At 40.8% G+C, this 14,046-nt stretch overlaps 1 protein-coding gene across 4 annotated transcripts in view; it reads right to left on the bottom strand.

Moving 5' to 3' along the window:
• The window catches only part of ldb2a (LIM domain binding 2a), a 45,928-nt gene that overhangs the window by 21,742 nt on the left and 10,140 nt on the right, over nucleotides 1-14,046 (bottom strand). For all 4 annotated transcript variants that reach the window (XM_037261697.1, XM_037261695.1, XM_037261696.1 and 1 more), the window contains exon 2: nucleotides 9,866-9,968. In XM_037261697.1, the coding sequence (XP_037117592.1) occupies nucleotides 9,866-9,968 (103 nt within the window). The remainder of the gene's footprint in view (nucleotides 1-9,865; nucleotides 9,969-14,046) is intronic.

The raw sequence follows: 14,046 nt of genomic DNA, 5'->3' as shown, positions 1-14,046 counted from the left end.
TTGTTGTGTTGTTTCTTTGGGTCTTTCTGTCCTTGTTGTTGTTGTGTTGTTTCTTTTGGTACTGTATAGCTGTCCTTGTACTTTTGCCTTTGTTTCTTTTTAACCATATATGGACATAAACAAGCACGCACAGTGCAAAGACCATCGTTAACGCTATACTAATGCTTTGAGCTGCCCACACAGACCGCCCACCACGCGCACACATACACACACATATAGGTAGAGACGCACACATCTATGGGATGTATACATTTAGAGTCGTAATGATGCACAGAGGGAGAGGGAAGGCTTCTGGGCAAACAACAAGCACACCCACATGCAAGAACCACATCAAACACCAAACTGTACAACCCATAAGACACAGTATAGTTTGGAATTTATCCCCAGATAAGATTGATTTTTCCCAAACATCTTACTATTTGTATGAATTATTCGTGACATATTTTAATTTGTAATATTGTGCCATCATGAGGGAGTCTGATCGAATGGACAATTTTGAAGGATTTGGCATAACAATTAGACATAATGTAAGACGAGATGCCGAAACATTGCTTTTACAAAAAAACGAAAGGTCACAGGCATACAAAGATGAAGAAAGATTATTCAGAGTATATAATTTTTAGATTAAGGCGAAATATGATAAGGCAGAATAGTTGGGTACCACTGATCGAACAATGAACTCCAAAAGTGTGCTTGCTATTAGCTTGGCTTTTTGGGACATTTTCACACCATACAAGTTACTTTTTAGATGTTTTGCTAAAAATATCATACAATGAGAGCAATACTTTAACATCAGTGAGATACATAAATTCTACTAAAATAACGTAAATAGCATGTAGCTGACAGCATAATGGCTAATGACTAGCATCGACTTATATAAGCAAACGCATTATAGGAACAGGAACAACAGAGTGGATCAAGCATCTGGCTGAGCTCTATTGATTTCCTTACAGTGTGCGGCGTTGTGTACAAACCCGCGCTCTGCTCGACCTACGGTGTGGCCCGTGATCAATATGCTAAGCTAAAAATACTATCGCAATCGATGATTACCCTTTGGCGTTTGCTAGTGTTGATGATTGGCGAGACGAGAGAGGCACAGATGAAAACCAAACTGACATATTGATCAGCCCCGGCTCGATCATTGATTAAAATGGTTTCGTTGTCGCGGCTCAAAAGGGAAGAAGGGTCTTAGCGTCATTGGCAAAATAATTAAGTGCACTCAAGTTAAATGTCTTTCCTGCAGATGCGCGGGCCATCAATTTGGGCCGCTATAGTCCGGCCAAATTCAATTTTAAAAATGAATGTCTTAGAATTAAGCAAACATTTTTTATTTGTTACCAATTGTGCAATATTTGATCCTGAGGGACAAAAAACCCTGCCAAAATAACAGTGGAATGACTTCTTGAGAACTTAGGATGGATCATAAACAAGCTTACCAAATTTCATGTTGCTTAGTAAAACTGGCAATTACACAATAGATATTCAAAATTGTGGCGATACTAAGAATCTCAAAGTGACCCTAAAATGGCTGCTTCAAATCTAAATGGCACACTTTCTGTGTCTTTTCACACATGGCTTCAGAGACTTTTTTGAGCCTCGACTCATGATAGACATGTCTACAAAATTTCAAGTGGTGAGATAAAACTGGCTTTGGGTGGTAACATTTCATTTTTGTTTTTAAAATTTTGCTATGGAGAAGAAAACCTCAAGTCTGGAGGACCATTGCCAACTACGTAGTGGGGTCTTCTTCTAACACGCACACACACACGCACACACGCACACACACACACACACACACACACACACACACGTGTGTGTGCGCAATATATGCACCAGAATGTGGGAATCACTGCCCAGAACATGAAATATTCATGGGTGATAAAAGTTTAATTCCATCTCTGGTCGTCCTCTCTGCATACTTCCTGCCATCAAAGCTGGAGTCTTGTGTTTTTTGTCAGCTAAACAACTTTCCTGTTGCCTCCCGCCGTGGAAAAACAACAGCGGCTTTAATTCAACCAATCAGAAGGTTTTCTTCTGTACTCTGGATGGTGACTTCGTTCAGACAATCACGACATCAGCACTAGAAAGAAGGATATTTTTCTTCATTAAGTATTATCAAATATTTATATAATAAATACTCTGGTTTGAAACCTTAACCTAAAATCAGAATTAGTCTTGAAACCCATGTTGAAATCCTAACCTTGTCCTGTAACCTTAAAACTCAAATTTGAAACCCTAACCTTGATTTATAAGAATAAGTTGAAGCCCAACATTAAAACCGCACCCATCCTAAAAATCCATATTTAAGTCATCCCCCTGATTTGAAACCCTACTCTGGGCTAAACCCTGTTTTGAAACCCTTAATTTGAAAATGTAATAATCCTTATATGAAACCCTAATCTTGCATTTCAATATTTTTTTTTTGGAGAACAGCTAATACAAATGCAAATATTACAAAACTTTTTTGGAGTGGTAACTGGAACAGATTCACGCTATTTTCTTCAGTATTTTTTGTCATTAGGTCCTGCGAGCTGTACATTTAAAGGGTTTCTCAAGGGTTAAATAGCACAACCCACGTTACTGACAAGTTTCATTTGAGTGGACCAATGTCGGCGGAAGGGAGGGATGAGGGTGAAGTTGTGATGAGGGAAGGAGAAAATAAATGTGAGGAAGAATTGAAAATCGGGGGTTAGGCTGGAGGACAGAGGATGAAGGTAAAGTAAAGTGTGTGTGGGGGGGGTAGTCCCCTCGAGGCCAGCCCTCATCCCCTCTTCACCTCCATCCATAATTCAACAGTGTGTGTGTGTGGGGTGGGGGGCTGCTGCACTAACCCCCAGGGAAACAGGAGACATAGACGCACCCCTGCCTTCCCCCCCCTTACCACCTTCCCTGATAAGCTAACAGCACCACCACCCAAAAACTGTAACAGCATATCACTTTCCCCATAAAACAGACATTGCGAAGGACTGCTGTGATGAGGCGTCCCCACGCTGTGTCGTTCAATACCAATGACACACACGCACACATATCAACAGCACACACGCATTCCTGGGGAGTCCGAATCAATGGTAATGAGCATCGCTTGTCTCTGTTTGGCCTCTGATAATCAAGCTCTAATCTGAAAGGGGCAATGATACCTGGAGTCCGACACCTATTTAGGGGGGGGGGGGGAGGTCTCGTGTGTGTGTGCATGGGGGGGGGGCAGTTCATTTAGTAGATGAACTGCCGCCGTTTTCCCCTGAATCAGAAAAATATTAAAATTAAAAAAAAATGCAACAATGTTTGCAGGCAGGCCAGCTCGACATGGTCAACAGTGTTAGTCATTACGGTAACCACGGCAACACAGGTCAACATAACCTTTCAGGAAGTGACGCTGTAAAACCACACGTACACACAAGTTTGACTCAACCTGACTTGGCCTCGAAACCCTAATTGTGAATGAGAACTTTGCTTTGAAACCTTAACTGAGATCCTAACACAGGTTTTAAACCCTGATTTGAAATTATAACCAATGTTATTTGAAACCCTACCTTAAAAACGCTAACCCTGCCTTAATGCCCTCATTTCGAACCCTAACCCTTGCTTGAAACCCTAACCCAAGTTTAAAACCCTAGATTCAAAAACCTTAACTGAAAATCCAAACCTACTCTTGGAATAATCCATAATAAAGCCTTCATTTGAAACCGTAATCATGTTTTGAAACACCAATTTCCCAATTTGTCTTAAAACCTTTATTTGAAAGCCTAATTGGCAGCTGTTGCAAATGTCAGCAGAGGATTTATTTTTCAACAAGTATTGCTACATGTTTGGGGGGTACCTTAAAGAAGCCTTAGATGACATAAGTAATAAAATGAAAATATAATAAGAATAAACATTTGTTTGTGTGAATGTGTTTTTGTGTAAAAGGCCCACATAAACATTTAATGCCTTAAGTAAACCCTCTCCCAGACCGGCGAGGCTGATGGGTCTCCTGCACACTGTATTATATATAAATATGGATTTGTCTTCCATGTGTCAATAATTCCGTGTGTCTTGTGTATCTCTTCCCGCCAGTGTGTGTGTGCGAATCTTTTCTAGGCGGAACGTGTTGCCGTCCGACCGACCGTCCGTCCGTCGGCTTTGCAGATGAAGCCGCTATTCATTATTAATCCAGCTCTCGTCTCGGTGCGCTCGCCTGGCCGACCTTCCGCCGGAGTCTTCCACTGTTAAAAGCTCAGCCGCTGCACTTTGCGCGTCACTTTTTCATGAGCGCCCTGTTTGTCGCTGTAAAAAGCGCCGGGGCTAAATTACATCGATGCACGAAAAAAAAAAAAAGACGAACAAAAACAAAATGGCAGATTTGTTCGGTAACGGACCTGCTTAGGCCGGATGCTTTCAAATAGAAACGTGTGCTGATAAGCATGTTGTGTGTGGAAGCAGCCGCACACTGACACACACTCTTATTTTCCCAAAGAGCAATATTGCCTGGGCTACATTTGAATTGAAGATGATGGGACAGCATGGTGGAATGCTGGTGAGCATGTCTGCCGAGCACTTCCAAGATTCCGCATTTGCCGTTCCTCCTATTTTCTTTTGGGGAGAGGGTAATATTGTATTTTTGTAAAATGCATCATCAAGTCTTTAAAATTGAAACATCAATAGTTTGTTGTTTTTGGAAAGTGTAATATTGGTAGTTTGTCTTCTTTAGATAGTCAACATCAACAGCTTGACTTCTTTGCAGGAAAGAGCATTATCAAATTTGTCTTCTGTTTTAGACGGTGCTAAATGAATGTCATTTTCTTTCCCTGGATGGGGGCTAAATGCATTTTTTTATTTTTGGAAAGTACAACAGTAGTTTGTCATTTACTTTGGAAAGTTCAACATCAATAGTTTGTGTGCTTCATAGGAAAGTGTTATGTAAATACCTTTTCTTTTTGAAAAGGGCAAAAATGATAATTTGTCTTACTTTTTGGAAAGTAAAAGATCGAATTTTCTTTTGATGTCCAAATCTTCAATGCAGCACATTCAGCGAGCCTTAAAAGCCTCATTTTCTATTCAGTGAGCCAAGTAAATAAATACAGTCTCACATCTTAATAGAGAAATAAAAGTGAAGCCTGATATTGTGAACTTGAAAATGTATGTGTAACAAAAACATATATCTATATTTCATCATTCAAACTATCATTCAGGTTGATGACATCTTTTCCAAACTGTTGTAAGAACTGGATAAACCATTATAGAATCCGCAAATAAATTATTTACGTCTAAATTAAACTGTCCAACTAGGTGCTGAAAATGATCATTTTGCTACAAACTTTCAACTTACATTCTCTCCCACTCCACGGCAGAGGCACTTCGTGACGCCAGACATCCTCTTTATGGCTCTACTTAAAGAAATGTGTTAAGCAGGATCGCCATTGTTTTGCCACCCACCCTTTTGCAGGTCAAAGGGTTCAACACTAATGCTTGGGACATACACTTTAAAAACTCATACAACTTGTGATATGAAGAAAGTGAGCGCGTTCACACTACTTTGACGCGCGGCTCGCCACTTTTCTCGGCTCCAGATGGCCGAAGAAAGTGCGGCAATGACGGGCAGAGAGGAGGAAGGAGGCTTTGGTGGGCATGTAATTGATCCTTTTGCCGCTTTCTCCCCTTTCACGCACTAATTCACTCGGGAGATTCGTGTCGGTGACAAGCCTCCTCGCCGCTGAGCTCACTTGTTTAATTGGCCGGAAAAGACGCCACCGAGAGGCCGAGCGGGACGCGGCGGAAACGACCCACGTCATACGAGCGCGCGAGTTACTTTAAATTAGGCGTGTGTGAGTGTGTCAGACATGGCACACTTCCAGCTAAGTCACTCTAATTTTTATAGAATTAAGATTGGAAACATGTCAAACCAAAAGGAAGGACTGAGTGAGCCGAACTTTCCTTCATTAGGATTTACAGTAAGTCTAAAAAAATTGTTAGGAATACACGCAAAAAAATCGGCAGCAGGTCATTCTGTATTTAAACATAAATCATATCAATAGTAGTGGTAAATCCTGCTCAGAAGCACTCACAGATCACAAGACAACATTTTTGACACAAGATGGTCAAAATGATAGAAATACATTAATCAACCAATTGTTAACCCGTCTCTGACAATAGCTGTTTTTATGAATGCCATAGTGCAAGTGCAATGGTTGATAATCACACGAGCATTGATTTACAGTAGGCGACTGCGTATCCAAAAGGGAGAAGAGTTGCAGGAAGGACGACGAGCGTGCTGGTGTTGGACTCATCTATTGTTTGCGAGGCCACTATTGTTTTCGAGTCGCTTCGGCAGCGGGAGTGAGAAGCAGGAAGCCTGAGGAGCGGCCCATCCTCGCGGACGGCTGGCGCCCTCCGATAGCCGCTGCCCACCTTCCTGTTGGCACCATTCCCACCCTCTGCCAGAGGCCCACTTCATTAGATACACTTTAGATGTCATTTGATTGAGTACAACAAGAGGTAATACAAAGTTTACATGTCGAATGATAATTGTCGCATTAATGCAGAGCGGCATGCTGAAAGACTTTTGTTGGTGCTGCTGCTTTGGTTTGCAATAGAGTTCAAAGGAACTGAGCAGTTAACATTTAACCCGCTTCCCCTTGCGAAGCACCGTGAAATGACCATTATACAATCGCATCGTGAAATGGACTTACAATTGCTGACCATTATACAATTGTAGACAAACGTGTATGGATTTGATCCATAAATTGTTATTGTATATATGATTTTATTGCGACAATTTGAAATGTATAGATTGATTGTTTTATTTCAATTGATTGTTTGTCATCTAAGCAGTCGCCTTCTTCTTGGTTAGGTGTCCTGAAAAGCTGAGAAAATAATTCGACCTGATGCTAACCTGGATTCAGGGAAAATAAATATTCCTAGTGTGCTCATGTCCACTTGAGTAACGCAGGTCGCATGAAAAAATCATCAGTCAACCCGCATCAATTCGAGCTTTTATTATTGATTGGCAACACTCCAGAAAAAGACTCATGTCTCTTGTCTTCAAGCTGACTGGATGAATTGATCCATGATAAAGCAGGAATTTGACTTATTTATATGCGACATAAGATGTCTGATGTAGTTGCGGTCAAAGGTTAAATCTGTACACCTGACCTTAACTCAGCAGCAACTCTCAGACAAGCATCTTTTACTATTGATTTTGAATTGGACTTTTTATGATTGTCTTCACAATATTTTCAGACAACAAATCCTTTGCTTTCCCATATTGATCAAAGGTCACCCAAACAATCAGCCATGTTTGTAATGTACTATTACCACTCTGGCTCTCCTTTCGCACATGTGAGGGCATTACAGATTATCACAACATTGCTGGTTGGTAACAAACTCAAACCAGGCCACAAATGGCCTCCAGGCCAAATTTTGGACAATTTTCACATGGAAGCATCCTCAGCCCAACACACCATCATCGAAAGGTACACAAAGCTTTCTTTTAGTTAACTCCACCCCCATTCGTAATCTTCCGCCGCTGTGGTAGCAAGGATGAGCTCGGCTGTCAATCATCAGTGAGGAGAAGGGGGAGAGGGGTTACATCTCCGCTCTGCAGCTGAGCCGCCACCACTACCGCCGCCGCATCATCCCACCTGTCAGTCATGCCGTGGATCTTCAATCTCTCCCCCCGCCACCTCCTCTTTTTCAAAACCACCCTCCACCTTTTCTCCACTGCTTCAACATGCACACTCCACCAGCCGATTCAATAAAAACACCTTCCGTCCCCGACACGCTTGCCGCTGTCAATTCTTTGATTCGCCAGAAAGGGAATCGGATGGCGGCCTTCATCTCTGAGCTCCACCAACGCCCCCCCCCCCCCCTTCTTTCATATTTACAACTCCACAAAATGATATTTTCTCATATTAATCACTGATTAAACACCAGCAAACGTGTTAAAACCTGTGTTTGGTAAAATATGTAAGGACAGGACTAACACATTTCTTTTTTAAGGTTTCACACATATTGACTGTGCAACAGTGAAAAGATACCACCACAAAATGTTTTTGTAAAGTGGAGTTCAATAAAACAAATTACAATACTTTTTGTCCTAAAAAACCCCAGATAAAAACACTCTGAAGAATCAAACAGTTGATGGGTGTAGCTGGAGCCTGTAAGAGGGAGCACATAACCCCAAATCTGACCTTCCTCTACTGGCTCCCACTACATTTTGCAGTGCATTATAAGATAGTTGTTTTCAAATCTTTAAATGGCCTCACCCAAACTTACCTTTCTGAGCTTCCCCACATGTCCGTTTTTTTGCTATAGCGAGGGTTGACCGTAGTACAGTACTAATAACTCTAAAGTTCCACTGACTCCTTAATAAGTGGTCATCTTCCTGGTGCAATGATTGCATCAAACATTGTTCTTGTTTGGGGGAAAAGGAGCCTTGCTCTTTGGTTGCATCACGACGTTTTCATCAGATGCCTCAAGCCAGACGAAGGCCTTGGTGGCGACTGGCGGGGTGGTGTGTAATCGTCTGTGTGTGTGTGTGTGTGTGTGTGGTTGTGTGTGTCTGTGCGCGTATGTGTGTGTGCTGAATATTCGGCACAATAATTGTCTGATGGAGTGTTGTTTGGCATAAACAACATACCCATCGCACACTCCCGCCAGACCATTTTTGACACTCAGGCAAGCATTAAAAATATTAGCAGGAACAAAGCAATATCGCGTCATGGCTGTAAAAAGACTAATGTGCTTTCTTACGACGTGAGGGAGACTCTACGCGAACCCCTGAATTGTCTTTTAAAAGCAAGACGAGGACGGCTGTAACGTGATTGGACGAGCTGCTGGTGTTATTACTGGATATGTGCAATAAGTGTACGAAAGTAAATAACAAGTAGCTACCTACTAAATGTTTTAACAGATATTCGAGACAAATGTGAAGGGCTAATGTTAGCTAGTTGAAAATAAAGGCATTCAATTTGATGTTAACCAAATATCCAGTACATAAGCTTGAGCCGTTTCTCATTTGCCATTTTTATCTGTTCTTCCAACCGTATTATCTCGTAAAACGCCATCAATTGCGGTATTATTTCATTTGTAAGTACAAATAAAACGTACGTTGTCAGGAAGATCGTTTTTGGCGAGTCCACGAGACTGTATTCTGCATTATTCATATTAAGATGCTAGCTTGTCTTCCTATTTTGGTCAAGTCAAATATTTGTTTTTATTTATTTATTGAGCGCTTAATCACAATAGTTCAGAAATATGTAAAGTGAAAAGCTCTCTTTTGCCATGATTAGTAAAATGCTGCTACCGCTGCGTCTCACGCTGGTTTCTCCACAGGTGGATACGTAATCGGAAGCTGGTGAGCAGCCGTGAGTCATTTTCCATCGTGGCTGCCACTAAGTTTCACACTTCTCGCAAAGAAGGAGGTTTCTGCTTCAACGCGGTTTGTTATTTTGCTTATTTTTACATTTGAAAAGCAAAAGCGAGAGAAGCCTCGTTTCCTCCATGACGGAGCAGAATCACACATACACCGTACCCTTATCTGTGTCAATATGTCTGCAGCATGCAGATGAGACCAAGTGGGACACGATATCAAATAATAATCACAACGCACTACAGGTAGCCTCACCTTTTAATAAATGATGAACAGTCGTATTTCTCCACATTGTGGGGCAACCGAGTAGATTGAAAGTGGAGTTTGAAACGAAATAAAAATGACTATAATTAAAAAAAACACCAGGAGTGAACCAGCCTGGATTGAACAAATAGGTTTTGCATCTTCCAGGAACATAAACATGGGCACACACAACATTGTGGAGCAGGCACCTGCTGGCGTTAGTGTGAATATGGAATCGGTGCTGCTGTTTCGCTTAGCAACTGAGAATTCTCTTACTGTATCTCTTTGGTCCATCTTCTAGGCAGAAGGACAGCGTGAGCATGGCGTCCTCCTCGAAGAACTCTGTTGCAAAGGCGTCCCACCACAAACTGTCGCTTTCCTGTCCACAACATAATCGAGAAGCTGCATTAAGAATCTATTCATTGTGTAGAATGTAAGTTGTTGAGTAAGACAATTGAAAAATGGATGCAAAACACATCTGGTTCATTTAAGACCAAATTGTTATTGAGTTTTACAAAAACATATCCCTTAAGTTAATTGAAGACGTCAAAATGGTCCCTTAATTATCTTTCATGTTTATGTAAACATTTACGCTTGGTTAACTGATGACTAAATTGTCTTATTTTACAAAACACACAAGTTCAATTATTTAATGCTCAAATGTTATTTCAGTGAGGCTAATGAAAAGGACATTGATTTATTGATTTTATGACTAAATTGTCTTATTTTACAAAAACACGTATGTTCAATTATTTAAATGCTGAAATGTTATTCCAGTGAGGCTCATAGTATGGACATTGTAATTAATTACAATTAATTTGATATGTGATTAAATTTTGCCCCTCTACATGTACATTACAAAAATATACAGTGGGGTCACTGAAGACCACTATTAACTGAACTAATATGTTGCGTTCATGGAAGCCTGAAATGTTTTTGATTTAAAGAAAAATATTTTAGGTTCGACTTGTCAAAATGACTTTGATGCTTCGTTAGTTTTATTGAAGATGTCTTTGAAGTTTACAAAACATGGACGTGAGGTAAACTTAAAACTAAATTGCCTTTTTGCTTTTTCAAAACACGTACGTTAGTTAGGCTCATGGAAAACTGAAGCACCTTTGATGTTTCTAAAATCACGCATGTCGGGTCCATTGGAGACTAAATTGACTCTGATAAATACCAAATCATGTATGTAAGGTTCTTGAAAGTCTCTAAAATCTCTTTGATGGTTTCTTAGACTCATGAAGATTTTTAAAAACTTGGAAGAGTACAACAACTTGTCTGTAAGGTTCATTGGAGGTTATGGTTTGACTGTTTATATTTGCACACATGCATTATCTTCATGGAATACTGAATCATCAATCACTAAAATGTCCATGTCACACACACTGGTGTAAGATGCCACAGTTTCGCCGCTTTGACTATTCTTCATCGTGGTCTTTGCCTTGTGCTTTTAAAAATCGTACTTAAGTCCAGCCGATTTGAATGCTACAAGCTTCACACCAGGGGAGGACGCTCTGTCCTGTCTTAAAACACACACACACGCTTAACTATTGGTTCTCCATCCTGTATGCTTGTCATAAATAACACTCCACACGCTAACATGAGCTTTAATGATAATGGGATTACGTCGGAGACTGGCAGCTCTTCAGTGTTGTTACATTCATTCCCAGCAGTCCAGATGGGATTTACTGACTCTCTCTCGTCGTTCCCCCCATTTAGGACTTAGCATTGATGCTAATGTGCTCTGACAAGTTATGACATATCACCACCTTTCTTTAAGCGCGCCGAGCACTTCCCACATGTTGACAATTAGCCAGACCGCCATCCAGATGTGTCCGACAAGCTTGGCCATCATGCATAGAGAATGTAACTTCCACATATTAAATTAGCGTTGGGCATCGCCTACGAGGCCCACAAAATCATTGGAATGGCCCACCATGAATTTCCAAAACCAAACATTCAGTCCAGCGTTGACCTTGTGAGTTTCCTGTTTTTCTGCGAGTCAAATTTCACCAAAATTCTAAGCCCACACAAGATGAAAATTGAACATTTCATAATTTGATAAGGTCCATTTGTCTATCATACTTGGGGAAAATTTGCTATCAGTTTGACAAAGCTACTTTTAGTAGGACAAAATTAAGCCAAAACTCTGCTTTAAATCAAAATGGCAGCCCTGTGTTTTTTAAAGGTTGGCTTCTTGAGACTTTTTGAGGGTCTCTTCATGCCAACCAAATTTGATGTTATCAAATGAAACTGCTGTTGAGCTGTATTCAAATTTTGTTTTTATGACGAGTCGTGCAATTTTCACTACATTACTCCTTCCACTTAAAAAGACTCTTGACAAGTTTGAAAAGAGCCAAAAGTACTCTAAAATTCAAACGAAAATGGCAGACTTCCTGTGTGTTTACGGGCATGGCTTCCTGGGGCTTTTTTGGGGGTCTTCTCATAATGGATGTTCCTGCCAAATTCCATGCTACTAAGTAAAACTTAGCCTTGGCAATGAGTCACCAAATTTCAAGATACTTAATACAGAACAATGACCCCAAGATAGTCTGAAATTATTTGTTTATTGCCAATGCAAATAAAAGGTTTTGTTCCAACGTCTATGCCATTTATGTATATTGCCAGGCAAGACAAATAAAAGCTCTTTAGAGATCTCTGCACTGAAGAAAATATAAACACAATACTTTTGTTATTGCTTCCATTTTTTTCACAAGCCAAACTTTTCCCATGTACACAAAAGGCCTACTTTTCTCAATTATTGTTGACAAATGTGTTTAAATGTGTGTTAGTGACCATCCGTTTGTTGGAGGAATTTTAAAATTAAATGACTAAATAAAAGGTATGGACAAATTTAAATAAATAAATGATACAAACAGCTTTGTAACATTTTGGAGCGTACAAATTCTGATCTACAACTACAGCACCCCCCTAAGGCCAGCTGCTGTCATCAAACCAACACGGTCATTTGTAAATGATACATTTAGCGTAGTCCAAGATCCCCGCGGCCTTGACGTGCTGAGGTGAGCGGCGCCGCTCGCCTCCCTGCAGCTGGCTGACAGACAACATCCTCCCTTCATTCACGCCTTCAGCCTCCCTGACGAGTCGCGTGCCGTGACCGTGTTTGTTGTCATATGCTACAAATCAGGCACACGCACCCGCCAACTGGAGAGAGTGAACCCGCTCGGTCACAGGCGGACACGGCGACGAATTCAAAACAGAATGCGCCCCGACAGAGTGCGTCATCTGCTCAGTTTTCATACATTTGGAAAGGGTCACTACCAAACTCATCCACCTGCCCGTTTCACTCAACCGTCTCATTTCCTGGAATCAAGCTCCACTCCAAACACCTCATGCACAACTTTATAGAGTGTTATTTTGAGTCAGTGTCACCCCACACAGAGGTGGAGCTAGAACATTTTGGGTGGACTGGCCAGAGTGACAACATTTCATTGAGAGGTGGCACGCATGAATTCACATGCTCCTAATGCGCACTGTAACTGAGAAGTCATTGTTTATGTTTAATATACTGAATAAATCATGAAAATACCCAACACATTCGTTCAAGGCATATCCAGAACCTTGCTCAACCCATTCACAATGCAAGCAGGATCAACTCAAAGCAAAAAGTAGCCTTTTGTTAAGCTTAATTCACTTGATTTTATTAGTCCTTGTTTGTATTGATATACGGTCTCAGAGTTTATATATAATATACCATTTTACCTGTTAGCTTTCATTAGCCTACGTGAATATATTTTTTCCTTGCGATTGCTTGCAGCCTCTTCCAAGAGAGTAGTGTGGGCGTTTTCAAGGGCTGTGATCTCTGAGAAACATTTTCTGAAAGCCTGTTTGGCTCCCAGTTAGAGTGCAGCAAAGCGACCGGTGAAAAGCAAGTTTGACTGAGATTCAAGAGAGCCTCGGGTTATACGCTACATATGGCATCATTACGCGACTGAATGGCAAACATGTACAATGATTGTTTTGCAAGTCAGCCTATCTGATGGTCTTTAAGGACAACACATACAGGTAATCTATTCAAATCTGGAGTCACCAAAAATGTCTGGGAAAAAAAAACGGCAGTAATTTTGGCCGATAAGAAAACCATATATAAACCATATAGGAAAATCGTATGTGAATGCTCAAGGTGCAAAAACGACAATGGTAAATGAAAACCCGGAAGATGACGATATAATGAATTATCAAGCAAGCACTCAAATTAAACCATGGCTGGAGATAGTTATGTCATAACTCAGGACATCACACCAGCAAAACGGCTCTGGGAAAGGCCAATTTTAACAGTGCACTGAAATGACCCACATGCAGTCGAGAGGGATTTCCTTATTGTTGATGTGACTGTCTTGTGACTGCCACGCTCATCCAGAAGCTAAAAAATGAATTGATTGAATTGCTACACAAATTTGCGACAGAATTGCTACAAAAATGTTCACATAAGC

Source organism: Syngnathus acus, chromosome 10 (assembly GCF_901709675.1).
Source record: "Syngnathus acus chromosome 10, fSynAcu1.2, whole genome shotgun sequence".
NCBI classification, from domain to species: domain Eukaryota; kingdom Metazoa; phylum Chordata; class Actinopteri; order Syngnathiformes; family Syngnathidae; genus Syngnathus; species Syngnathus acus.
Note: the sequence above shows the minus strand (reverse complement) of the source record. Positions and strands in the feature narration are given on the sequence as shown.